The 25,082-nt window shown below is 33.4% G+C and overlaps 1 protein-coding gene across 5 annotated transcripts in view; it reads right to left on the bottom strand.

Moving 5' to 3' along the window:
- Pdcd6ip (programmed cell death 6 interacting protein) overlaps nt 1-25,082 on the bottom strand; it is a 167,247-nt gene that overhangs the window by 117,925 nt on the left and 24,240 nt on the right. For 4 of the 5 annotated variants that reach the window (XR_010051319.1, XR_010051321.1, XR_010051320.1 and 1 more), the window contains exons 5-10: nt 23,085-23,238; nt 21,477-21,577; nt 19,148-19,279; nt 13,088-13,310; nt 12,021-12,144; nt 9,097-9,274 (exon numbers count right to left, since the gene is read on the bottom strand). Coding sequence is in view for 2 of the 5 variants with exons in the window: in XM_005005276.3 (XP_005005333.1) it covers nt 9,097-9,274; nt 12,021-12,144; nt 13,088-13,310; nt 19,148-19,279; nt 21,477-21,577; nt 23,085-23,238 (912 nt within the window). In the remaining 3 variants the exon portion in view is untranslated. The remainder of the gene's footprint in view (nt 1-9,096; nt 9,275-12,020; nt 12,145-13,087; nt 13,311-19,147; nt 19,280-21,476; nt 21,578-23,084; nt 23,239-25,082) is intronic. The other variant, XM_003473478.4, reaches the window with a different exon arrangement.

Genomic DNA, 25,082 nt, shown 5'->3' on the forward strand with positions numbered 1-25,082 from the left:
CCTGCTACTTACAGCAAAGAACAGCAAACTTTTCTGCCAGAGTAAATAATTTAGGTTTCACAGACCACATACAATCTGTCACATATTCATATTTCTTTTCATAACCCTCTAAAGACAGCAAAATACATACTCAGCTTGCAAACCATACGAATCTTAAATTAGAACCCAAAACTGGACTATAATTCATACTTTGCTAGCTATGCAGCTCATCACCAGTTGAGAGTGTTAATTTAACACATAAAAAGACCTGAAACATAAGCAGAGTCAACAAGAGTGAAAGGTCATATCAAAAGCACTGGCCTCCACTCAAACTGGAACTTCCAAATACATGACTCTTAAGTGAATAAGTTTTCAAAAAGGAAAAACACCCTATGGAAGGAAACTTGCCTGTCTAATCTTCGACTCTAAAAAGAAAAAAGCACTTAAGACTTCTAATCAAAAGTCTGAACTTGGGACTAGAAATCACACTATGTGTTTCATATAAAGTTTCCAGATGATTTTTAAAACTTCACTGCATACACACACACACATACATACACACACATGTTTAAAGAGACATCACATATAAAATGCCTTTCTATGGCAGAAGCAAATGAAAATTCTATCTGAAAGAATTCACTTTAAACATAGACCTCAAAGAATTCCCACAAAGTTAGGAAATGTGAATTCAATAAAAAAAATCATCTAATGCTAGATGCAATGTAATATTGTGTACTGAATCTTGGAAATCTTGGAACTCAAGAAGGACAGTAGGGGAATAACTAGTAAAATCTTAGTAGTACTAGTGTGCCAATACTTACAAATATTGTATATTACAAAATATACAAAAGATTTTAACTTTACAAGAACCTGGGTGACCTTTTATTTCTTTTTTTCTATTTTGTTTTTTTTTCTTTTCTTTCTTTCTATAAATAAAAATTTTTTTTAAAAAAACCTGGATGAAGAATGAACAGGAACTCTCTACGTTAAATCTGTAATGTTTCTGTGAGTGTAAAATTTTCCAAAATAAAAATTTTTGGATTAAAAACTAAAAACAAAAAAAATTTTTTTGAATGAAAGAGAAAACAAGTCCGTATTAAAAAAAAAATCACAAACTCACAAGGACAAGAAATACTGGAATTATAAAGAATACAATATATTTAATATATTTTAAGAAATAAAAGGTTAACACATAGTATAAGAGAAAGATATTGCGAAGGAACCAAACAGAATTTGTAGAAATGAACAACATAATTAGTTAAGAAGTCAATGAGTATTTAAGACCCACTATGACAGAACTGAAAACAATGAGTAAACTAGAAACTAGGCCAGAGGAAATTACCCAGAATGAAGCGCAAAGCAACACAGAATGAGAAGAGACACGGAAAATAAAGTAGAAAACATCAACATACACACACGCAAAGATTCAGAAAGGAGTAATAATGAGAATAGAAGAAAGCAATATTCAAGGAATGAAAACTAAGTATTTTCCAGAATTCTTTAAAGATACAGTTCCTCTAATTATCAATCCAGTGAGATGGAAAGCCACACTCAGATACATTTTAATGAACTTTTAAAGCAGAAAAATGTGTAACTTCAATGCCAGTATTAAAAAAAAAGAAATGAATGGAAAATTTGCCATAGTGTATTTAAATCACCAGAACCCATTCTGCCTCTTTATAAACACTTGTCAAGTTTATTTGTTTGTGGTTGGTTTCTTTCTTCTATCTCCTTGAACCATCAAGGGGCACTGAGGCATTTTGCATAGTGCCCACTACTCAATTTACACTAAATAAACATTCGTTGAATTGAAAAAAACAGAATAATTTAATAAAGCCAGGAAAAAGTAGGAGTGGGGTATAGGAGAAGGGAGGGGCCAAACCAAGGGAAATTATAGAAACCAAAAAGGCAAGACAAATATAAAATACATGTTTCTGAATATATGAACATGAATGGTTAATATAAATGAATTTAATCTTTCAAATAAAAAGACTGTGTATATGATATATGTGTGTATATATGTCCGTGTGCATGCATATATATATATATATATATATATATTGGAGCATCCTTAATCCAAACTCTAAAATCTGAAATGCTCCAAAAGCCAAAATTTCCTGAGCACCAACATGATACCACAAAGGGAAAATTCCACAGATGACTCATGTGGCAGGTCAAAATCAGAACACAGGCACATTAAAAATACCGAATGAAACTGTCTTCAGGATTCGTGTGTATATGAAACATACATGGCTCTCCTGTTGAGACTTGAGTCTCATCCCCAAAATACCTCATTATGTACATGCAATTAATCCAAAATTCAAATACTTCCAACCATTTCAGATGAAGGATATTTAATCCACACAAGTTTGAAGCCAGACAAAGACACTACAAGAAAAGTTATAGATCAACATCCTTTGGGTATTGGGATGCAAAATCTTCAACCACATAACTACAAAAACCAAATCCAGCAGCAATTTAGAGGTTTATATATCATGACCAACTACGACATCCCAGGAATGCAAAGGTAGTTCAAATTTGAAAATCAATTACACCAAATTAGTAAAGGCAAAAACTTTATGATCATCTCAAATGATCCAAGAAAAAAAAAATCCAATGCTCATTCACAATACAAACACTGAACAAACTAGAAATGCAAAGGATCATCCTAAATCTGATTAAAAAAAAAAAAACATACACAAAAAAACTCACTGCTAACAACATGCAGTCATGTGGCACAAAACCATTTTTCAGACAATAACAGACCTGATATATACTAGCTGTCCTGTAAGATTATACTGCCTCCTGATACTGTAATCATTTTGGGTTTGTGTAAGTATATGCTGCATTTGCACAATAACCAAATCAGCTAATGAGTGGTACTCAGAACACTCTAAGTTAAGTAAATGTACTGAAAGTTTTCCTCATAAGATCAGGAATAAGAAAAGGATCTCTAATCTCATCATTTCTATATTGTAAAAACCAGGGCAAGAAAGAAAAAGATAATGTAAATTGATAAGGAAGAAGTAAAACTCCCTCTATCCATATTTGACCTGACTTTATGTGTAGAAAATCTGTAGATGCCACAAAATAACTATTAGAGATAATAAATGAATCAGTAAAATTGCAGAAGACAAAATCCACCTATAAAAATTTGCTGTATTTCTATACTCTAGAAATGAACCTACAAAATAAATTTTAAAAACAATTCTATTAACAAAAACATCAAAAAGAAAAAAATATTTAGGAATAAATTTAACAAAGAGGCATAAGATCTTTGTGTTGAAAACTACAAAACACTGCTGAAAAAAATTAAAAAATGTAAAAAGAAAAATGGAAAGACATTCTAAATTCATAGGTTGGAAGAGTTAATACTATTAAGGGCAATATTCAACAAAATGATTTAAAGACTCAGTGCAATCAATACAGAACTTCTAACTACTTTTTTGTAGAAATGGGTAAGCTAACCCTAAAATCCCTATAGAATTGTGAAAGACCTTAAATAGAGAATTTAATCTCTTAGATGAACAAAGTAGAACTTACAGTCCCCCTTTTCAAAACTTACTATAAAGCTACAGTAATAACAACAAAGTGGTAATGGCATAAATTTGGACATATGAATCAAGTGATTTTTTTTTACAAAAGTGGCTAGATCATTCTATTCAACAAAAGATGCTAGAATGAAATAACTACATATTTAAAAAGAAGTTGGGAGGTAGGTATAAACCTTGGAGACAGAGGCAGGCAGAGAATTCATGAATAAAACGCAAACTACACAGGAAATACTTCAAAGAATCAACAACTGGGATCTCATACTATTGAAAAGTATATGCACTTCGAAAGAAATCAACAACAGAGTGAAAAGAAAAGCCATAGAATGGGAAAGAATTTTAGCCAGCAACCCCTCACACAAAGGACTTATATCCAGAACATATAAAGAACTGAAAAATATCAAGCCCCCTAAATTCAAAGACCCTCTCCAAAAATGGGCATCTAAGATGAACACACAGTTCTCAGATAAAGACATACAAATGGCAAATAAATACATGAAAAATATTCACCATCACTGGTCATTTGAAATTAAAACAGCATTGAGATTTCATCTCATTCCAGAAAGAATAGTTGCCATCAAGAGATCAACAGATAACAAATGTTGGCAGGGCTGTGGGGAAAAAGAAACACTGCTCCACTGTTGGTGGGAGGGTAGACTGGGGTAGCCACTATGGAAGTCAGTATGGAGATTCATCAGAAGTCTAGGATTAGAAGTTCCATTCAATCTAGCTATTCCCCTCCTGGGTATTTTCCCAGAAAAACTGAAAATGTCGTATCACAGCGATATATGTGCACCTATGTATATAGCAGCACAATTTGTAATAGCTAAATCTTGAAATCAACCAATATGCCCATCAACTGCACAGTGGATTAAAAAGATATGATATTTTATACGATGGAATATTACTCAGCTATAAAAAGGATGATCTTGACACCTTTACAGGTAAATGGAGGCAACTTGAGACTATCCTCATAAGAGAAATAAATAAGAGTCAAACATCACATTGTCTCTCTAGTATAAACTGAAAGTGTAGTAAGAGCCATAATGTATAATAGATATTATAATAATGAAAGGGAAGGAAAGTGCTCTAAAGGATATAACTGTATATAAATTTAAGTGTGTAAAATAGATAACCATACTACTAAGTTTTCATTAATCAAATAAAATAGTTTATACTGTCACTGTTTGAGTGTCCACTTCGTATGCTTTGATTTTTTTAACCTGAACAACTACTTCTAAGATAACAGTATGTTATTTACCAACTAGTGATTTCTTAGTGTTATGTTTTTTGGAATTCTGTATTATTTCTAACCTTTTTTCTGTTTTGCTTTTTTCTCTAAATAAAAAATAAAAATGAAAGATTGGGCATTTACCTCATATCATATTCCAGATTTAATTCAAAATGGATCAAACACCTACACAGAAAAGCTAAAACGGTATGAGTCTTCCCAACTTTAGATTTTTGACAAAAAGAATCCTAAATGTGATACCAAAAGCACAAGGAACAAAGACAAAGATAAATTATACTTCATCAAAATGAAGAAGTTTCTATATTAAAGGATACTATTAAGAGTGAAAAGAAAATCAGAAGGTATTTGTAAATCTTTAGTAAGACCTGGCATCCAAAATTTAAAAAAGAACTTAAAATTCAACAACAACAAAAAAAAAACTTTAAAAGCCAAAGACTTGAACAAACGTTTCTCTAAAGAAGATACACAAATCCATATAACACATGAAATGAAGATACTCCAACTTTAGGAAAACATAAACATAGTGAAATACCATTTCAAACACACAAGGTCAGCTATAAGTATTTTTTAAAAGGCAATTGCAGAGGCAGGGGATTTAGTTCAGTAGTATAAGCAGCACCTGCCTGGTAAGCACGAAATTGCAAATTCAATCCCTGGTTTAAAAAAAAAAAAAAAATGCAAGTATTAAATGTGAAAAAACCAAAACCCTTACAAAAATGCAAGTAGAAATACAAACTTGTGTACCTATTCTGGAAAACAGTTTAGCAGTTCCCCAAAAAGTTATACTTATCTGGGGTTGGGGGTTAACTCAGCCACATAAGTGCCTACCTTGCAAGCACACGGTTGTGAGTTCGATCCCCGGTATTGGAAAAAAAAAAAAAGACAGAAAGTTACACTTATCTAATGACCAAGCAACCCTACTTCTAGGTACATACCCAAAAAAAAAACTGAAGGATTCCAAACAAAAACTTACAAATACCAGCATTATTCAGCACAGTCAAAAATGGAAATAACTCATTCATCAACTGAGGAATGGATAAACAAAATACAGTGGATCCACAGAATGTATTATTATTTAGCCATAAAAAAAAATGAAGTATTGATCCATGCTGTAATATGAGTGAACCCTGAAAACATTATGCTAAGTAAAAACAGCCAAACTCAAAAGGTCACATATTGTAGGATTCCATTTACCTAAAATTTAACACCCAAATCCATAGAGACAGAAATTAATTGCTGGTTGCCAAGGGCAGAGGGCAAGGGACAATGAGGAGTTGATTGTTAATAGGTACAAAGTTGTTTTCAGAAGATGAAAATGACACCTTAGTATTTTGCTTACACAATACTGCAAACTTACTAAAGGCCACTCATTCATATCTTTAAGAGACTAATGGTAAATATTACACTATGTCAGTTTTACCTCAAAACGACGTGGTTGTTAAGATAAATATAAAAGATATTTTAAGAGAATCAATTGGCTTGAAATGAAATGAAATGAAATGAAATGAAATGAAAAAGATCAAGAATATTCCTTTTAGGGGAAAAAAAGGGCTGAAGAATCAAGAGACCAGATGAAGAGCTAATTAGTAAGTTAGACGGCTAGCCTGAAAGAAGTACAAGAACATAAACAGAAAAAATTTTTTTAAAAAAGAAACATAAAGAGTAAAGTGCTATGAAGAACTGATCCAGAAGTACTACCATCAATCTAACAGGAATTAGTAAGAAAATAATGAAGAGAAAAAGGAACTAAGGAAACAGAATCCATGGGCAAGGACGTAAGATTTAAAGTGCCCAACAAGTTCCAATCATGACAAATTTATTATTTTAAAAACTGTAGAAACTTCAAATTCCTAAAAATCAAACTACAACAAAATGTCCAAAAAGTAACAGAGAGGTGGACACAGGGTGGCAGCACAAGCTGATTAATTCCAGCACTCAGAAGGTTGAGGCAAAAGGATTGCTGGGAGTTCAAGGCTGGTCTGAACTACACAGAGACCCCCTGTCTCAAAAATAACAATAATAATAATAGTAAGATAGTGAGAGATGGACAACTCAAAATGAGTACCAAGTTTATATTTTACTTCACAACTTATAGCATAATTAAAATGAGACTCTCCGAGTACAACTGACAGAATAATACCCTAACTCACAAAACTATTAGGAACATCAAACAACATAAATAAAAGTATTTCATATTAAGATAGACAAGAAGAACTCAGAAGGCAGAGACTGGAAGAACAAGTTTTAAGGCTAGCCTGGATTTCTAGGTTATACTAGGTATATAATGAGACCCTGTCTCAGAAAACAAACAAACAAGACAACAGACATATATGCATTGTCAGTATAAAATATAAGCTCTTTTTTATATTTATATTTCTAAAGACACCCTTATACTCGATAGAATTTCATTAGGCAATGTTACTATCCAAAAAAGCAAATACGCATCTCCCATTCAATGATATTTTACAAGATCAAGGAACTACAGTCATATTTAATATGTATGTAACTGTAAGTAGCATGCACATATAGTATCTCACTTCACAACTATCTTATAGACTACATACTATCACCCCTATTTTCTAGATGAGTCTACTGAGACATAACGATGTTAAATACTTTGCCCAGGGTCACATATAGATGTAAGGGCTGGACATTAAACCCAAATATAACTTCACATTCTAAGACATTACTACTGAACTATTTGTAAATCATTAAGTGAAGATTTACTATAATTTCTATTTACCAATGCTCCAAGACTGTTTTTCATTTGATTATATCTTCATTTTTCACTGTGTGTCTTCTCTAACAATATCAATTCCCTCCTGCAGCTATCACTCTGTGTAATTTTAAAACAAACTCTTTTATTTAGGTCTATCTACTATTGCTAATGTCCTTCCAATTTCAATACCATATTAAACTTTTTTGACCCACAAATCAATAGGTTTTTAAAAATTGTAAGGTGTTCTTATGAAGTATATGACTACAAGAGCAATGTTTATCAAATTTTGATGGGCATGTGAATCACCTACGATTCTAATCAAAATACATATTTTGACTCAGTAAGTTTGGGATGAGATTTGTGATTCTACAGTTCTAACAAGTTCAGCACAGCAAAGACAATACTATATTATGTAACATGTACTCCACTTGCTTTCGCTTCTGATTATTGATGTCTACAAAATTTACATTGATGAATGCTGACTGTGTGATTAATGTAGAACCCCTCTTTAACAGTAGTCTCCTAAGTAGTTACCCATTAATTTTCTACCCTAATCTTTTTCAAAAGCTGACTTTCACTAGAAGATAACTACTGTATTACTATTATCAGTAGTTATAACTATCCATCATACTATTCATCATCATACTATTCATCACACTAGCAATAATAGCTTTAATGTATTAAGCACATCCTACATATCCAAAAGGTAAGCCACTTTACTTTACATATATTAATCTTTCAAATAATCCTCAAGCTAAATAGTCCCATTCACAAGTTTTCCTGCCATAAGTATTTAACTACTCTGCCTCTCCCTCAAAACATCTGGAAAGTATTTAATTTATTTAAAATATCCCTTGAAATTTAACTGAAAAATCAAATCATAGATTACTAAGTAATGATAACAAGTCACCCAAAAGGAAATATGTCACTTGTAACTGACAAGAGCTCGTATAACTAGTAATGTATCGATAGCTAAAAAATGAGAATGTACCAATTAGGGAGAAGTAATGAAGATACCACCAAAACATAATTATAATGGTAAGTAGTTGGCTTTAGCCAAAGAAACTTCAAAGAGTGTTTCATTCCTACTAACAAAAGAGTATCTCTAAAGGTAAATAAATGTGATAGCTTTGTAAAAAACATTTCATGTCTGAAATTCATGTCAAGAAACCTAATCTGCCTATGTACAAAAGACTCAATCATTATGAAGCCTTTCAATGGTCTGAATGAAAGCAATTTCTCATAGTAATATAACATAATAATCATGAGTTTCATACACATACATTCGTTCTTCCGCAACAAAATTCCTCTCAAAACTGAAGATAGGCATTGGGGTGCACACCTGTAATCCCAAGAGTCAAGAGGCTGAGGCAAAAGGACTGCTATGAGTTCAAGGCCAGCATGGACTGCAAAGCTACACCCTGTCTCAAAAAACTGGGAGGTGGGGAGGGGACCCGACACAACACACTAAAGAACAAGCCACAGTAAATTCACCAAGTGATAAATATTACCCTGTGAAACCCTCCAGTCCTAATCCCTTCTGAACACCAAAGGATCAGTTTTTACCCAAAAGAAATAAATCCCTTAAAACATACCTCATCGAGGATTTCTCTATTTCTTTGTAGTAGTTCAGGCAGTTCTTTGATCAACTGATCAACAGTCTGAATACCTCCCTGTTCAATCACAGATGTGGACTTGGTCAATATAGACTGAGGTACAGTATCTCCAGACACATCTTCAATTGCTGCTGGAAGATTAAGGGACGCTAACACCCTGGGAAAAAATGAGATACTATGTCATGTAAAAGTCTAACAACCTTTAAAAACTAATCACTTATGTCTGAATCAATAGCTATGGAATTATTTAGCATCTCAAAAAAGTGCTAAGTAATTTATCTTTTTATAGAAAAATAAAAAGGAAAAATAAAATCAATGATTATTGAATTATGAAATCATTAAAAAATTATTAAGTTCTTAGTTCAAAGTTAAGACCCACAGTAACAGTATTAAAATATAATAAATAACTAATAGTTCAAACTTAGTTTATTTAAACTTAGTTTAAGTAATTAAAAGTCAAAAATTTTATCTTAAAAAGCAGTCTTTATCATTTTGCTATACTGTCACTAACAAATGAGAAATATACAGAACAGTTACAATTTTCTATCACGCACACAAAATGCCAATAGAACACAGGTGATGTAAGCATTAATTCCAGTCTTCATCTGTTCTCAGTTTTGTAATATGATACTGATTCTTTATTTATTTCATCTAAATGATGGGCAGTGGGAGAACTTATCCCTTCCTGTTACTTATAAAGACAGAAAAGCAAACAAAATAATGTAATAGAATGAACTCCTTAGAAAATAAGTTTTGTATAAACTCAGACTCCTTAGCCATTTGCACAATACACTTAGGTTTCTCTCTAAAGAAAAATGATGTGAAAATCCATACACTCATCAAAATTAAAAGCAGGCAAAGGTAAGTCAGACTCTAGGAGAAAATTCTCTCAATCACATATATCTGACAAAGGCTATATCTAAAGTAGATAAATTTAAAGAAAATTAAGAAGGATCAAACCAATTTTTAAAAAGGAGCCAAGCCAGGGGCTGGGGATTTAGCTCAGCGGCATAAGTGCCTGCCTTGCAAGCAGGCAGTCGTGAGTTCGATCCCTGGAACCGGTAAAAACGAAGAAGACAAAAAAAAAAAAAGGAGCCAAGCCAGGCATAGTAGTACATGCCTTTAACACCAGTACTTAGAGCACAAGTTCAAGTCCTTCCTGGGCAACTTAATGAGACCACAACCCAAAATAAAAAACAAAAAATGTTAAGAGCTGAGGATGTAGCTTGGTAGTAGAGTGCCTCTGGGCCCGATCCCCAGTACCAAAAAAAAGTATGTTTTAAGAAATAAACTTTTTTTAAAAAGTGATTTACACTCAGGAGTTTGACACAGGAGGACCACATGGACCAGTCTGAGCTAACAGTAATTTAAAGGACAATCTGAACTCTAAAAAAAGAAAAGGAGGGGCCAGGCATGATGGTGCACACCTGTAATCCCAACACATGAGAGGTTGAGGCAGGAGGATCACTAGGAGTTCCAAACCACACTGGGTTAACAAAGTGAGTTCAAGGCCAGCCTAAAAACTGCATAGTGAAACCCTGTCTCAAAACAGAAGGCAGAAAGAGAAAGAGAATGAGACAGAGAGACAGAGAGAAGAAGGAAGGAAGGAAAGACGGAAGGGGAAGGAAGGAAAATGGGGGAGAAAAGGAGTAAAATGGCAGGGACTATAAACTCAGTGGTAGACTCTGCCTAGCATATGTAAAGCAGTCCTAGATTTGATACACACACACACAAGATTTCACCTGACACTTCACAAAAGATACATCAACGGCTAATAAGCATATGAAAAGCTGGTTAACATCATTGGTAATTATGTGAATGCAAAGTAAAATACAATGAGATACTGCTCCACACACTAGAATGGCTAAAATTAGAGAAAGCACTAGTAAGGATGCAGAGCAACTACATTTCTCAAACCGCACAGCTGGAAATACAAAACAGCATTTTGGAAAATAATCTGTCAATCCTGCATTGTTAAATATATATAACTCAAAAATTCCACTACTAGGTCTTTATGTAAGAAAACTAAAACACATCCACACAATAATTTGTATATGAATGTTCATAGTAACTTTTAAAATATATCAACACAAAAAGAATAAACTGCTATATGATCATAAAATAGAGTACCACTCACAATAAAACAGGTTAAACTAATATACAAAAGGGGAAATGAAACTCAAAACTATTATGCCAACTGAAAGAAGTCTTGCTGAGTATATACTATATACATTTTACTGCATACTCTATGGACTGTAGCAATACTGTAATGGACACACTGTACATGCTGTAATGACTGCATTTGTATTAAAGTGTATAAAGAACTAAACTAACCTATAATGATAGGGAGTAGGTAAGTAATGGCCAGGGGCCAGGAAAAAGAAACTGAAGGAAGAAAAGCAAGATTAAGGTAACAGAAATAGCCTCACTTCTACCTTGGTGATGGTAGTGGTTATTTAAGTACATCAAGTTACCAAAACTAACTGAACTGTACACTTAAAATAGTTGTATTTATTGTGTATACCTGAATTTTTTTAAGGCCAGTGAATTATTAGACTGCTTAATATATCATGTACTGTACCTTACCTTATAATGTTCATTTTTACTTCTCATTTCATTCAAATAAACCCTGCTTAAAATGCAACCTAGTAGTCAAATATTCTCATCTCATTTGTTAGTAAATTTCGTCCAAGGATAGTTTATCTGCTACAGCTTAACACAGTGTTCCTAGAAATACAAGAGTATGGAGTATGTATATCTATTTCTATTGTATTATGTATTTCCTTGGCATTTAACTTCCAGTTCAGGAAACGAAAGGGTCCATAAATTATTTAGTAAAGAATAACCAAACAGAAAACTTAGAAACTTTAGAAACAAATTTATGAAAGTCAAGCTCTACCTACCCATTTGCCAAAGTGGTAGCTTCTCTCATTTGAGCAATTGATCTGTTAACCAAATCAGCTTTTCTCTGATTAAATGCAGACAAAGACTGCTGCACTGACACAGGAACCATCTTCTCAAACAGATCTAAATTTAGGAAGCAAAATTTACACAAAAATTTAAGACAAAGAGAAAGAAAAATCAAGCATGGGAATGACTTTATATTTTCTAATACTGATATAGTCTATAAATACTTAAATAGTCATTGAAAGTACAACAATGATGAACATCTTCAGATCATTATATCTGGTAATAACAAAGAACTTTCGTTTTTGAATTTTATTTTCCATGATTCTTAAGATGTGTTAATTGAGTATGAGTGATCTTTGGTAAAACTGCTCATTTGCTGATTAAATTGACTGAGTGTGCCACACTGCCAGAATTCAATTTTCAATTCCACTAACATTACTAGTTATAGGACCCTGGTCAAATAACCACTCTATAAAAAGTATCCTTTTCAATAAAACAGGGATATTAATAAATAGTACTCTTGTTACGGGGCAGTTGTGAGCACTTTAGAAACTATTTGCAAAGTGCTTAACAGTCCTTACCACATAGTTAAATATTTTGTGTTTGCCAATAAACCTAAGTAAAATAATCACTTTTTTCTGGAGCCAAGAATATTATCTCCCTGATATCTCAGTGTCTAGGAAGTATTACATATATGACACATATCTACAATATCCAAAGATACAATAAAATTTATCTAATACAAATGACTCCAGAAGTCTTAATGTTTACAAACACGTTTATTTTAATAACATAATAAAAGTTAACAAAATAATAGCTTGTCTAAAGTATCATTCAATACAATTTCAAGTTTTCTGACTTTATACTTTATGCATCATTTACTTATATTTTAAAATTTCACTGAAGATAATTTTTATTGTCACATTCATTTTAAACATGAATGCAAAGTATATCTAAAATACACAAGAACAACTATATGACTTTAGCTAAAAAATACAGATTAAAGTGGAGAAAAATGAGTAAGAATAATCAATAGAGTTCTTCGGAAAAACAGACATACCAGTGAACTTCTGACTGATGGGTACATTGACTGGCGTAGACTTCACAAGTGTGGCTTTGCCAATAGGATCTAGATCTTTAAGGTCTGGAACTCGGTCATGATAAATGAAGTCATTATCCTTCTTTGCTGCAGTAAGGGCACGGCTGATTTTGTCAGAAAAATCCTTCACATTGACATATTCATCATAGCGAGATGCCACTGTCTTAATCAATTCTGCTGCATGCTAAGAAGGAAAATGTTAAAATTTTATAAAGAAAAATTTTCTTCATTTTTCTCCACCAAACACTGGTTAAAATGATAAAAAAAAAAAACCCTCTAAATTTGTTTAAAAACTTAATTTGAGGATTTATATTTCCAGAATTGTGCCTGACAGGGTCACCTGGAAATGCTTGCATCACAAAATACTCACAAAATAAAGGACAATACATAGTAGATATCCATTTCAAGCCAGGGTAGTGAAAAAAAAAAAAAAAAAGATCATGGACCAATCAGTATAAGCTGACACTGAGGAAGGCTGACTGTTACATTATTTCTTTAAGCCAAAGAATTAATAATCAGTGTGTTGTAAATTTCCACAAAGACCTAAGATTAGTGAAATATACCCTTTTCATCCCTTCACATGAAGGCAGAACCCTCAAAGGGTTACACTCAGTAAAAAGGCAAACCAGAAAAAAATTACTCAGCAACACAAAAGTCAACAAAGTAGTATGTTATTTCATCATCAATAAGAAATTTTAAGTTTGCTCATATATGGTGTGTGTGTGTGTGTGTGTGTATATATATATATATACATACACACATATAAATTTATATACTAATTTAAAACTAAAATTATATTACTTAGGTGATCGTAGAAACAGCATTAAATAAAATAGATAAGTCAAAAACATTATTTAGCATAAATTCAGTACACTGTTTTACCAATTTACCGGAAACATTTAAAAAACTTCTTAAATTTTGCATTTAACAGTTCCTAGCTATATAATTATAGTAGATTGATAAATCTATCTATATAAGAATGAAAAATTTCTTACTCTTATCTCAGCAATAGCTTGATAAAGTAAAGCAAAAAATTCTGTACTTTATTCTGTTTAAATAAAAGAGCAGGGTTTCTAGGGGAAACAGAATAAAGTACTGAAAACAGGCTTGAAGGAGAAGAAAGGGAGGTGAGCACCTACAAAATGCCAACAAAAGACAAACTCTGAAACTAGATGCATCAACCAGAAAAGCAACAGAAAGCACAGATAATGACACAGAAGAAAATTCTTCCTAAACCAATCTAGGTTTCAAAGACAAGAGGAATCCCTTACATAGCGATGCCTACAAAGCTACCCCCCAAGCTTACTTCCCAACCCAGGAGCCTTTAGAAAAAGCAATCTCATTCAAACACAAATAACTAAAAAGGTATTTACTGACCTCAACAAAAATCATAAGGAAAATGATGAAAATAAGCATGACCATCAAACTTTTTAATAAATAATGAAAACACACAATATTGCCACAAGATAGATTAAATCACGTCAGAAAACAAAAATAAAATTAACTATTTAAGAATGCAATCATAGTAACAAAAACACAAAGAATAAACAGAGAACTACATGGCCCAGATATCAGTGGGTGATAGCTAGACAGCAAGAGAATAGCAAATAGGAAGTGACAACTCAACAATGCAAAAAAAATACAAATTAATTTAAGAAAAACTGAAACATTTTTAAAAGAAACAAAGGACACTGAAGAAACATCAAAAAACTCAAAGAACAATAAATGTCTACATAGCAGTTAAGAAGAAGCTGCTAAGAATTAGAGATTATTATTAGTTACTTTTCCATTGCTAGGACAAAACACTCAACACCCATAATTTACAGAAGGAGAAGTTTATTTTGGCTCACAATTTTTATGCCACATTGGCAGAATGGCACAGTGGAAGGGAAAAGCTGAGAAACACTACACTGCTAACCATATGTTGGCCAAAATGCAAAAATCAAAGGGAAGAGCTGGGACAAGAACACAACTTTCGCCTGCAATCCCAGCACATGGGAAGCTAAGGCAAGATGATCGTTGTGAATTCAAGGCCAACCTGGGCTACAAAGTGAGTTCAAGGTCAGCCTGAACCGCATAGTGAAAGCTTGTCTCAAAAAACGAAAACAAAGAATGAATTAAAAAAAAACAACTTCCCAAGTAGGATGCGCCTTTAACCAGGCCCCATCTCTTAACAGCACATTTAGCTACTAAACTCATTAATGGATGAATCTACTGATGAGTATAGCAATCCAAATGGGAGACTTTCAGGAAACAGTTTAGATCTAAACACAATAATACTAAGTTAGCTAGATAGGGTAATAGCACTATAATGTGGACCGAGATTTTTTAATATTTATCTACTAAAGATATGTACTACAGTACTCAAGTAAAAACAGGAAACACTGAAGTGAAGCTAGGTCATGGACAGTTATAATTCATATTCAATGTGTTGGAAACTTCCCAAAATAGTTAAATACAGTAAATTTCTTAAAATGAAATATAAGCCAGCAAGAATAGAAAAATTCTAAAAATGAGAAAATTCAGGATATAAGTGTGAACAGTCACAAGAATTCAGAAAATGGGACTACGTATCTAGCATTAAAACAGTCTAAAGCATAAACAACGTTTAATCTCAAATATAATAAAAATCTCACATCTCAGGCATGATGGCACATATCTGTTATCTCAGCACTTGGGAGCCTGAGGTAGGACGACTGCTATGAGTTTGAGGCCAGTCTGGGCTACAAACCGAGTTCAAGGCCCACCTGAACTGCATAGTGAAACCTTGTCTCAAAAAACGAAAACAAAAAAATGAATAAAAATTTAAAAATAAAAATACACAACTTCCCAGGTAGGACCCACCTCTAACCAGGCCCCATCTCCTAACCTATCTCAAGAAGGAAAAAAAAGAATCTCGAATCTGTGAACAAAAGAAAGTCACAGTAAATGACTTAGGGAAAACTGGGTAGCCATTTGGAAAAAGACAAAAATTGAATCCATACTTCACGTCACCCATCAAAATAAAGCCCAAATGTTCAACAATCCAAATACAACATTAAAACAAATTATATATGTACTAAGACTTTAGTATCAGCAATCCCATTTTTAGACAACTATTTTAAGATATATCTGTTATAGACTTAACAAATCCATATGTTGAAGTCTCAACCTCAAATGTGATAGTGGGGCCTTTGGGAAATAATTAAATGAGGTCACCAGGATGGGGCACATGCATAGGACTAATGGTCATATAGGAAGAGACGTCAGTGATTGTGTTCTCTTTATCAAGTGGAAAAAAACAAAAAGACATCTGAAAATCTCACCAGAACCAGACCACGCTGGGGCCTTAAATCTTGGACTTTCAGTCTCCAGAACTGAGGAAATAACTTTCTACTGTTTGGATTACCTTGTACATGGTATGTTTAGCCAAGACTAAAAACCATACAATCATCCAGAGCAGCAGACAGCAATAAACTGCAGGTTAGCCAATGACATTTAATGCAACACCAAAGAAAAATGACATCTTTCTACCACTATAGTAAAATAGAACTTCAAGATACACTGTTACATGAAAACAAGCAAGATATGTCTAGGATAAACAGGAGAGCTAAGAAAGTTCATTATATTTGTGCATAGATATGCACTGGCTTCCGTTTTCAAGGGGGAAAATGCTGAAAAGGTTAAACAGAAACTAAAGGAAACTACCAGTGGGGCAACAGGGAAAGAAAAGGCAGATAGGGTTAAAACAGATATCCATATATTTTTCACAATTTTTATTTTGAAAAATTTCAAGCTCATAAAAAAACTGAAAGAATAAGGGGTTGGGGATTTAGCTCAGAGGCATAAGCGCCTGCCTTGCAAGTGTGCGGTCGTGAGTTCGATCCCTGGTACCGATAAAAAAGAAAAAAAAATTTTGAAAGAATAGGACAATGAGTAACAATATGTCTTCTACTTATATTCAACAACTGTTATCATTCTGCTAATTTGCTTTACCTCTCACTTTCTCAAACATACACATGTACATGTGGCCCCTTTTTATGCAGAACTATTAGAAACTAAAGTTCTGATACTATAACCCAACATCCCTAAATATTTTATCATAAATTTCTTAGTAAAGTCAATTTCTTTAATACTGACAACATACTGTCTTAACTAGTAAAACAATAATTCATGAAATCAAATTTAACATCTTGCAAGGTCCTTCAATAATAAGTTAAATCTGACATTATTTGACTCTTGTTTTTTTGTATCTATGTTTTTGTTTGTTGTGACTCTGTTTGGTTGTTTGTTTTGGTTTGGTTTACAATAATCATAGTTGTCTCACTATGTTTTTTAGGCAGGCCTTGAACTCACTGTGTAGTCCAGGCTACACTCAAACTCACAGTGATGCTCCCACCTCAGCCTTCAGGAGTGCTGGAAGTGCTGGGATTATAAGCATGTGCCACCTTGCCCAACCACATCTTATCCACATGTCTGTACGTTTTTGTAACCTTTTGAAAGCTACATTGGCAGCTTTAAAAATTCTACCAAGATGAGCAAGAGGACCTATCTTCTGTAGCCAAATAAACTCCATTATCTAAGAAGTATAACTCATAAATTGTATTAAGCCAAGATACAAATGTTCTTGGTTCTAGAAGTGATTTAGGCATCAATTTTATCTTTTCTGCCATTTTATCTATTGTTTTCATTCCTCTGAGTATAATTTTGTTTTTGTTTCTAGTTTGTATACAACTAAAAAAGTTAGTCTGTTTTGCCAGTAGCAATGACTAGAAACTTGGTTTGATGGTGTGACTATCTAATGTTCTCTGTCAGGATCATGGGGTACTGTATTAAAAGCTAAAGAGAATAAGGCTTGGTAATTGTTTTTTAGTCTGTGAATCTGCGACCTCAAATCAACATTTAGAAATATTTTATGCCTACCAGAAAGAGGCACTGCCCTCTGAGATATGGATCACTGAGTGTGTTCTGCGTCAACTTTTGACGTATAATTGAAACTATAAAACTAAAGCTATAAATTCTGTGCATCTCTGAGTCGGGATTTCTCATTGTACAAAATCTGAAAGTCTTCCTCTTCTACAGAGTAATTAAAATTTTGATTAATATTAAAAGAGTTATTTTCATTTTGACTGCTTTATAAATAAGTCCTTTAAATCTAACAGCCCCCAAAATTCCCAGAAAATAAAAAATTAAATTTCTAACAATTTAAATATGCTAGCCTTAAAAAAAGTTCTCCCTCACAGAAATTCCTGGCTCAAAAGCATGGGGGAGGGATAGGTTTTTTCTTATGGAGGGAGTTGGTACCAGGTACCAAATTCAGGGCCTCATGCTTGCCAGGCAGGCACTGTGTCACTGAGCTATGTCCCCAGGCCTTAGAAGCATTTTTATATACAAATGTAATTTACAGTAATCGCATTAAATTCCTAACAAAATCAGACACATTTGAAAACCTAAGTTTTATAAAAAAGGTCTTCCTTTAGCTTGGTCAACATGGGTTTACATTCTCAAAAGACTAAACTCATGAATAAAAACAGTTCTATAATATCTTCTAATATTCAATCTATATTTGAATTTACCTAACAGTCCTGAATAAATACTCAAAATGTAATTCGGATTAACACTCTTAGCCATATTACAAAGTTGACCCTGACAACACAGCAAGTACCTGACAATCCCAATGCCGACACTATGGATATACACAGAAGGTCCTTTGCTAAAGGCTGGAAGGATAAATCACTGTCCTTCTCAGGCTGCAATTAAGATGCCCACAAAGGACAGGCCACAAGTTAATTACACATCATCATGGAGCAGGGTAATTAACAATACTTTTACATTAAAACAAACATATATAGGAGAATGGAAGACAAAATTTTGCATCAATTTCTACATAAACATAAGACTTTAAAAAAAAACAGGGTAAGCAAAATCTAAAGATACAAAAATCGCTCATCTTTGTTGACAGGAACATTAAATGGGAAAGGTTTTTAATGAGTAAATCTATAGCTCCAACTAAAAAAAGAAGTAGCAAACCAAGAAACTCACCTGTAACCTTGCAATCTCTTCCCCAAATTTCTTCTGCTGCTTTGCCAGGATAGACTGGTGGTACTCAGCATTGGCCTGCATGATACAGTGCTTTGCAGCCAAGACGGGGAACACCTCCTGGAAATAAAAATACTGACCAAGGGAGAGTCCAACCAAACAATCATCACAGACAACACGGGACGCAGGAAGAAAAAGGAAAAGGAGACAGAAATTAGAATCGCCCCGTTAATGGTTAGAGACAGGTTAGTTATTAGTGTAAATAGAGAAGATTCACATGATTTTGCAAGGATTGAATTCCATGAATTCAATTTTTTTCTTTCAATTAAAATTAAGTTTTTTTTAAACTGTTAACCTAAGCCAATTTAGGTTTTTCAAATTCACTTCAATTAAGCCATGAAGTCAGCAATTTGTTTACAAGGAAAAGGAACACATGCATTAGAAAGAGAAGTAGAATGGACATTCACAGGAATATCAAGCACGGGGCTTTAGAAGCTTCCTGAGGAGACCTTACCCAGCCCTCAGAGTTATCTAAACCACCATTACTCACATATACTAATGAAACTGTGCTATAGCTGTTTCAACATGTTTAAAAGACAAAAGACAGCAAAGTAAGTTCTCACTTAAATTCATGTCCTAAGAGTTTTCTTAAGAAAGCTATTTAGCCATAAAAAATGACTCAGTATCACATAAACACTAGTATTTTAGTTGCACACACTCAAATGCATTAAGTTAACAACGAATAATATAAAATATTATTTAGCCCTAACTGATTTTCAAAAGAATTCCAGTCAAAACTTTTAAAAATTCAAACACATGAACCAAACAGCCATTATGTTAAGCTTCTTCCAAAATGCCAAATCCTATCCTATAACCTCATTGCTTTTAGGAAGTACATTATTTTTTTAAAAAGAAATATACTAGACAATCACTGTCTAGACAAAAATATAAAAGAATCAAAAACTGAATTACTACCTTGAGTCTTTTCCTGTCTCCCAGTGAATAATTTCCTAGCTTCCTGGATCACTACTTGCAGATATTCCAGTTTTATAACTAGAATATGAAAATACCTTATGAGCTTTATTAGTAAAACGGAATAAACGACATCTACATCTCAAACTGCATTCACGCCAGTACTCAAGGTAAGGCTGGAGTAACTTTGTACTTAAACAGGAGATTGTCAAGGAATACCAGGAGTGCTGCAGAGGTAGTTTCCAAGTCTTTGTAGGAGACATTCTTCGTTCCGTAACAGGACTGAACTAATGGCCCAACAGGATGTAACGGTACACTGTGCAGCTGAACATGAGGTCTTTCAGATGAAAAAGAGGTGAGAAGAGATCCCAAGTCTCTTTTTAAGAGTAATGCGACCAAGACCTAAGAGTCCTGGGCAAATTTTTACTAAGCTTTTGGCATACTTTCAATTCCCAGGAATCTTAACATAATTCCTTATTGTTCATTTTCTCACTAAAGTACCCTTGTGATGGACATATGTGCAACTTTTCCCCTAAAGCTCCCTGTGATTTCATAATTTACAAATGTTTCTGAGTGACTTACAAATTTGTAAGTTCTCCTATAAAGTCATATAACAAATACCATTTGCTACCATATAGGTGCAACTAATTCCTTGAATACTTCTTAAATACCTGAAACATGTATGTCACTCAATTTCTTTCTTTTTTAACCCTTCCAATATAACTCATTAGTCTAATCAATAGTTTTGTCATTTACAAATGATCATCTCCAACCAGTCTTTTCAAATGTCACTTGAGAAAAGTATACATTTAAACATCATACTTCCTGTGATACGTGTTTTAAGATGGTTGCTTTTCTTAGCTGTGCTTTAGCAGTCCAATTTTTTACCTGCTGGCAAAACTTAATTCTAATCAAAGTATTGGATGAACTTAAGTTTTCTTTTCTTTTTTTTCTTTATATCTGTTTTTGTGATTTAAGATTCATCTTTAAGAAAACAGGACAGTAATTAAAATATGAATAAGCAACATGCTCACGTTCTCATGCTTGTACCAAATCAATGATGATTCAGAATGACACAATGCCTTGTCTGATTAAATTACTGAAAACAGATAGTCAAAGTTTTCCAGGAAGAGTTTTAGCTTGGAAAAACAAGTTTAGTAAAAAGTAAAGACAAAGGTATCCCCTAAATATAAAAGAATTGTTCATGCATCTTAAATTCAAAATCTGTTTCTACCAATATAGTCTTCAAATATTTCTATAAAATTTTTAATATCCTTAGGATGCATAGTTTTTAATTTGCTTCTTATACATGGTATTTCCACAAGCAAAACAACTACATATTTATTAAACAATGACTGACCTTGGGGAGAGTGTCTTTGTACTGACACTGCTTGAAAGCATCACCAAAGTAATCTGCAGCCTGATTAGCCAATTTAGCTATGATGGCATCTTTCATTTTATCTGGAATAAAGCATTAAATTGACCATTATAATTAAAATAAATGAGAGAAACTGATATATGACTCAGTTAATACAGACACTGCGATCAAAAGTTAATAATCTGTCACCTGGGATATAGCTCAGTGGCATAAGCACCTGCTTGGCAAGTACAAAGCCCTGAGTTCAATTCCCAGTTCCAAAAGTTTATAATTTGTCTGTAAAAATCCTTTTTGTGGGCTGGGGATTTAGTTCATTGGCATAAGCGCCTGCCTGGCAAGTGCGAGGTCGTGAGTTTGATCCCTGGTACCACCAAAAAAACAACAACAAAAAAATCCTTATTGGTGAAATTAAGACTTCTGCATAAAACTACCTATTCCATAGGCAAATCCAAAGGGATAGAAAATAGATTAATGGATGCTAACCACTGGGAAAAAAGGAAGTAAGAAGTAATTATTAACACATGTTCAGTTACTTTTGGGGATGATAATGTTCTAAAATAAGATGTTGCTAATGGTTGAAAACTTGACTACACTAAAAAACACTGAATAACTTTGAAAAGGTGAATTTTGGTGTCTATGAATTCCATCCCGTTATTTTAAAAGAAAAAGATTATTCTACTTCATACCTTTTCTACATGATGACTGTGCTCTTACTTTAATCTCCCTGCATGAGTGAATATTCAGCCTATATTCTGTCTTCTCATACTAATTTACATGTCTTAGAAAACTGTTCTCCTTACCCTCTCCACCAGAGACTCTGCCTGGATAGCTCCTTCCTGTCACTGAAGAAGCTTGTCTTGATTAATGAATATAAAATTAACAGGACTCCCTCTAAATCTCTACATCACAAACAACCAGTCACTATCACATGATCCACTCAAATTTTCCTCACTGCAGCAATCTCATTCTGAAATCAATTGCCATTAATTTTTTGTTTATCATCTCCCCTACACTAAAATGTTAGCTTCCTAGAAACAGATGTCTTGCTTGTCTATTAACTCTTATCTAAAAACTACAGCAATGCCTACAATACATTAAGCACAAAATAAATTTTTGCTAAATCAATGGTTTACAGTATTACAAACATACTGTATATATATATATATATATATATATATATATATATATACACTATTTCAACCAAGTGTGGTGGGCCACACCTCTAATCCTAGCACTCAGGAGACTGAGGCAGGAGCTTCAGGAGGATAGCTGTGAGTTTGAGGCCAGCCTGGGCTACACAGTGAGTTCAAGACCAGCCTAGGCTACATAGCGATACCCTGTCTCAAAAAACAAAATATAAATGAATGAATAAACAGTATTTCAAAATCCAGCATTTAAAAATAACAGCTAACTGTTCATTTCACAAGCCTTAAAACACTGTCCATAATTTTGTAGTACAAAAAAAAGCTAAAATCTTTTAACAATCTCTATATTATCTTCAAAAAGGAAAGGCTACATAGAACGTATTATATTCTAATCACTTTCATTTAAACACTTACTACTTCTTTTACATTCAAAAATTAAAGTTACCTCTTGTAGCTTTTAAAAAAAATACTTCTTGGGCCTGTGCCAGCATGATAAGACTGAGGGTCCCAACAGTATCTGGAGATATGTCCACAGTAGGCTCTCGACTTAAGGCAGATAAAACCGTCTCCTTAATATGTAAAAAGGCACCACTAGCAAACTAAAAGGGGGAGAGAAAAGTTTTAAATCTGTAAGTGCTCAGCAAGACTTTATTTTTTACTATAACACACAAAAATAATTTCAAACGTCAATTCTGTGAGCAACTAGTATGTTTAATTTCATATGCTATAAAACCAATCTAAAAATATCTGACCTACAGACAATAAGCTTATCTTTCAAAAATTCTACAGAGGGAAGCTGAGGCAAGAGGCTCACCATGAGTTCAAGACCAGCCTGGGCTATAGAATAAAGAGGTTTAACAAAGATTAAAAGTACATTACAGGAAACTGGGCATGGTAGCACATGCCTATAATACCAGCACTCTAGGGACTGAGATAGGAGAATCACAAATTGAAAACCAGCCTGGGTGATTTACCTAGAACCTGTCTCAAAACAAAACATAAAAAAAGGAATGAGGGTATAAGCCAGTGCAGAGGCTCTGGGTTCAACCACTAGTACGGGGCTGGGGGGGGGGGGGGGATAAATTACAGGGAAAAACAAAATAAACTAATGGCAAAAATGGTTAGGCTTATTTATTTTTAGATACATTTCTTCAAAGTTTACCTACCTATAAATATAGGAAATGGAATACATTAATGAAATTTAAGTGCTTAAATGCTCTTGCTTTAGCCCCAAACTCATCTCTCAAATAAGCTTGATATGGTGAAGCTGTACCCTTTGTTCCCTGAAGAAGAGCATTACTATCCATTGATCATCATTTCTGTTTGGCTGTTGGAGTTTCTTGGTGAAATGTTCCCCGTTAAATTTTCATCTCACAGATATTTTATTAATAATGATAATACTAAAATAGATCTGTTTTGTGAAAAAACTTATACTGTGAAAGAAGAAAGTCCTGGACTTACAAGAGAGACATGCAGTTTACACAGAGATAATTCAAAGTTAACTGTACTACAATGAATATCACACTTTATGCATTTATAAAGTCCTATAAAACTACCTGCAAAGATTGTTTAGCTGGCCTTGGTTAGTGACCAGCAGAATTACAGACAAGCAGGAGTTGAGGAGTTGAGTCTCTTATACACAGAGAAGGAATCAGATAGAGAAGTATTAAAGAACTTGCTCAGTGGCAGACAATGGCTTCTGGGTGGCAAACTGCCCAGACAAGGAACAAAGCCTAATAATACTTTTCTTTCTCTCATGTGATGTGGCCTGCTGTGAGGACTAACAGAATGGAGTATTTCCTAAATAATCCAAAATTATTTCCTTGATCTCCCATGCCAACTAATTGTTATACTTAACAAAAAGCTAAATAAAATTGTATCTCATTTTCATATTTTAAAATATTTGCTGCTTATGGTCCAAAAAGAAGTAGTATATGTGTTATACCTGTCATTTAACCCCATCCAAACTATACAGTAAGTCATTACTTTGGTGTATGTTGTTAAATTGTACTTTCCTTTCACTTTCCTAAAGTAGAATTCTTGTCTCCCCTGAATTTAAATAATGGTAAGAATCAGATTCAGAGCCCCACGACAAGCAAATTCCGCAGAGACACAGAGGAAAGAACACCTGGAAATGTGAAATGCAGCATAAGAACACCTGAAATGCAAATGAACCCCGTATCTATAAAATGTGAATGCTACTTTATATGACGTTCATCACATAATGAGTCAAATAACACATGAAATTACTTTGTAAATTGTAAAGTAATACAAAATATGGAAACAATTATATATGATATCTTTTAATATAATCACTTATGCTCTTTAAACGAAAACAAGTAAGAACTGGTTAAAATGATAAGTGCCACAAAAATAACAACTCAGCGAACAATTAGTGCCTAAAACAGAGTTAGCCATCTTATGATCATTATATATCTGACCA

Source organism: Cavia porcellus, unplaced genomic scaffold, assembly GCF_034190915.1.
Source record: "Cavia porcellus strain 051 isolate PalLab524CR breed Dunkin Hartley unplaced genomic scaffold, mCavPor4.1 scaffold_13, whole genome shotgun sequence".
Lineage (NCBI taxonomy): Eukaryota > Metazoa > Chordata > Mammalia > Rodentia > Caviidae > Cavia > Cavia porcellus.